This window comes from Gouania willdenowi, chromosome 21, assembly GCF_900634775.1.
Source record: "Gouania willdenowi chromosome 21, fGouWil2.1, whole genome shotgun sequence".
Taxonomy (NCBI): Eukaryota; Metazoa; Chordata; class Actinopteri; order Blenniiformes; family Gobiesocidae; genus Gouania; species Gouania willdenowi.
The window spans coordinates 21,304,646-21,308,817 of record NC_041064.1 but is presented as its reverse complement, the minus strand read 5'-3'; the positions used below and the strand labels follow the sequence as shown (position 1 = coordinate 21,308,817).

Sequence of the window (4,172 nt, the reverse complement as noted above, 5' to 3'; positions counted from 1 at the left end):
CTCACAATTGTGACCAATCACAGATTTGTCTCTTGACCTGTAACAAGAACAAATGATTAGGTTTAAAGTGCAACACCTGACATACCAGTCCTCCAAATTACCTCTGGTTCTCATCATCTATGTCGGTCAGACAGAGGGATTAAGTTGGAGCAAAGTTGTTATATAGCATTTCCTTTCTCTCCAAGGATCTCATTAACCTCAGTAACAATTTACAAGGTTAAAGAAAGGCAGAGCTTCATTTGGACCAAATCTTGCAGCAGCAAGTCTCTCTCTCGAGAGCATGTCTCTCGCCTTCCACAGAAGCATCTCAATGACAGCGTGTGACGTGTCAGCCGGCACGTGTGGCACGCCCACACCAGCGGGCCCAACGAATCCAACTGCCCCACAGCACGCGCCGCGACCCCCACCGACTACTTTTTCACTCAAACTGTAAAGCAGGGGTGTCGAACTCCAGTCCTCGAGGGCTGGATTCCTCAGATTTTTAGATGTGTCCCTGCTCCAACACATGTGAATCAAATGAATGGCTTGTTATCATGCTTCTGCAGAGCTTGATCACAACACATTGGTGTCCACAAGGAGTGTTTGAGTAGGGACACATCTAAAAGTCTCAGGAATCCAGCCCTCGAAGACTGGAGTTTGACACATGTGCTGTAAAGCTACAAAAGGTAGAGAGCAACATCTACTCTTGAATTTAATGTCCAAATGAACCAAAATAAGTCTATAGTAATAAAAAGACATGATGAACGTATTTGAGCTACCTAATAAAGCTAATAATAGGCCTAATTAATGATGGGATTATTTTTGTTGTTGACAATTCTTTATTTCTGGCTACATTGCTCACATGTTTAAAGTTTCCCAAAGACAGTGGTTTAAGGAGACAATTATGAACGGGCAGTGAAACGGGAAGATTTTGTGGCAACTGAGAGGTCCATGCTTTGCAGTGAGCATTTCAACACAGATGACCTTGACAGGACAGGGCAAACTGTTCAGCTGAGACAGGGAGTCAAATACTAAATACTCTTGTAGATAGTTTGATTGTTTATGTTCTTGTTCCTTGAATGTTTCAGTTCTTTAGCTACAATAATAATAAAGATTATGATGATAGGGACATAATATTATTAGTGACAGTAATAATACTAATAGTAATGGTTATAATAATAATAATAATAATAATAATAATAATAATGATACAATGAGGATACCAGTAACTATATTTTAAAATATTAATAAAAATAACAATACAATAATATGAGAATATAATGATAATTATAAGAAAAGCAATAACAACAATAATACAGTAGTAGTACATCTATACAATAATAATAATTGTCAAATGCAATGTTATCAATAAAAACCTGACCACATTTGAACGGTTTCTGGGTTCCTTTTGTTTTATTTAAGTGTATCTATCTATCTATCTATCTATCTATCTATCTATCTATCTAGTGTAAGCACATCATTCCTCTATAGATGTAATGTACTGTAGGAGAAATTGCCACCGTTCCAAAATGGTCACCCTGTCAGGTTCTGTTTAGTTTTCTTTGTGTTTAGCCCTTGTGGTTCTTTAAGTTATTCCGAGTCTTAGTTTATTCTGATTTTCGAGTATCTCCTGTGTTTACTCTTGTCTTTGTGTTTCCAGGTATTCCTGCTCATGTCTCCACCTCCCGGTGATGTCAGTGTGTTTGGGTTCTGACTTCATGTTTTCCACCCAGGTGTGGCCCATTCCCAATCAAGCTTCCCTCACTATTTAGCTGAGTTCTTGGACACAGTGTGATTGCTAGATCATTGTCTTACACGTCTTATGTCAACCTCCTCGTGTCCTGCAGGTTTTGTTCCCTGCTCCCAGTTTTCTACACCCTGTTAATGCACCGCTCTAGTGGGCTGCAGCAGGCGATGCAGCGTCTACGTATATCAGAGGTCCTTAATCCTGGTCCTCAAGGGCCACTATCCAGCATGTTTTAGATGTTTCCCTCTTCAAACACATCTGATTGAAATGACCAGGATCATTATCAAGCATCTGCAGAGCTTGATGATGAGTTATTCATTTGAATCAGGTGTGTTGGAAGAGGGAAACATCTAAAACATGCTGGATAGTGGCCATTGAGGACCAGGATTGGTGACCATTGATGTATATAATGTCTATACATATATGTACATACTTGTATATAATTTACAATGCTTAAAATCTTTAAATACACTTGACTTCAAACTGCTGAAATATGGATTAATGTAACCATCAACGACTCATGTCATCAAGGTGTGGAATTATCTGTTCAGTATTAAAGTAAATCTGACTAATCAGAGTGCTGTCCATTTATTGTCAAATGCATTATTATTGTATAATAGAGTCAGCAATTTTCTGTCAGTGATCCTTCTTTTTTGGCTTTAGCTGTGACAACAGATTATGGAGTTTAATTTGTCATATTCTTTAAGAATATTTGTCTGTTTGTTGATGGTGAAGTAGGCTGCTCTGCATGGTTTCTCCTTTATCATCTCACTGATCCAGGTTGGAAACCCCAGGCTAAAGTTAACGTCTTTGTATAGCCGCTCTGGGAGTGTAAATGTTTGGTTTGGTCAAACCCGTTAACAAACAACAGCCTGGATCTGTAGATCCAGCTTCGTAGTGTAGGGCTGAGATGTTTCATTTCAAAGAGGTTGTAAAGTGTGTAGCTTGTTTATTTCATAAAGAGTACATTTGGCAAATTATGGACAGCATCTTACATAGAATTAAGTGCAAAAAGAAAATGTATTGCTGAAATTCTACCAGAGAATTTAGGTTGTGGATGAGCTCATGTGCAATCAAGAAAGAACATTAATGAATATCAACAATGTGTACATGCTGGTGTTCAAGGTTTTCCATTTAATAGAAACTCAAAAATTACATTTCCATTACAGTTACACACAAAAAGCCATGACTGTAAAAAAAAAAAAAAAAGAAAAAAGATGAGCAATTCTATCTGACTTTGGCATTAATAAACACAAAATATAAATATGTTTTAACAAAATGGTAAATATAAGCACATCTTAATGTTGTACAATTTTAATGACAAATGCAATAGCAAATAACTGGAGCTTTCGTGTAAAAGTGACACTCTTCAACAAGAAAAAGGATTGAAATAAAACCTCATGTAAAAAAGACCCTAACCTCATATAGACACTAACTGTTTCAATACATCCCAACAATCAGTGCATCTAGAGTTGATTATTGCCACCAAACATACTGCAATACAAAGGTTTTAAATGCATTAAATGACTTTGGCTTGGCAGAACAACCTTTTCAAGTGTTTGGATATTTCCTTCATCTTCAACCCGTACACTATTGGGTTAAAGAGGGGATGATACAAAATGGCTTGAAAAGTCATCAACAACCGTACAAGCTTTGAAAGGTCAGTCCCGAGTCGAACTATAACGACATCATATGTGCACAGAAGAGAGAAACTGACCAACACTAGCAGGTGGGGTAAACATGTGTGCGCAGCTTTTTTCCTGACTTCTCTGCAGCTTCGATAAGATATTATGAGTATCCTGGTGTATGTGAAAAGTATGAAGAACACAGGGAAAAGAGCAATCATCACCATTGCAAAAATACCCAAAATAATCCGTGCATCAGAACTCTCGCAGTGTAGATTATAATGAGAATTGTTACAAAAAATGGCATTCAAAACCCATTTACAGATTTTCATTTTAGAACTCAGTGTTGTTATTACTCCAAGCAGGCAAGCAGGCACAATCCAAGCCAAGCAGAGTAAAACACACACAGTGGATTTCCTCATGATTGTTGGGTAATGTAGAGGTCTACATATAGAGACGTACCTGTCGTAGGCCATAGCTGACAGCAACAGGTACTCTGAACCAGCTAAAGAATAGAATAGAAAATACTGAAAGAGGCAAGCTGAGTACGATATGAGCTGCTTTTCAGACAAAATATCACTCAGCAACTTTGGGTAAATATTGGTGCTGAAAAAAGCAGCGTTCAGTAGCAGAGCAGCAATAAAGACATACATGGGCTCATGAAGGCTTTTGTGTCTACAAATAAGAAAGACAATAATAAGATTGCAGCAGAGGATTAAAATGTACACAGTCAGTAAAGGGAAAAAATAAACATATCTGTATTTTTGCACTGCCAGGAGTCCATCAAGAGTAATGTATGTTGTATTTAGTTCAGGATTCAT

The 4,172-nt window shown here is 37.6% G+C and overlaps 1 protein-coding gene across 1 annotated transcript; it reads right to left on the bottom strand.

The window, feature by feature from the left end:
• Positions 1-3,245: 3,245 nt before the first annotated feature.
• On the bottom strand, positions 3,246-4,172 carry LOC114455330 (olfactory receptor 6N2-like). The gene has a single exon (XM_028436503.1). It carries the CDS (start codon positions 4,170-4,172, stop codon positions 3,246-3,248), a length of 927 nt encoding a protein of 308 aa, XP_028292304.1.

Bases quoted from the DNA above. Each gene is read 5' to 3' on its own strand.
- LOC114455330 (XM_028436503.1), bottom strand. From the start codon at position 4,172: ATGAATCCTGAACTAAATACAACATACATTACTCTTGATGGACTCCTG.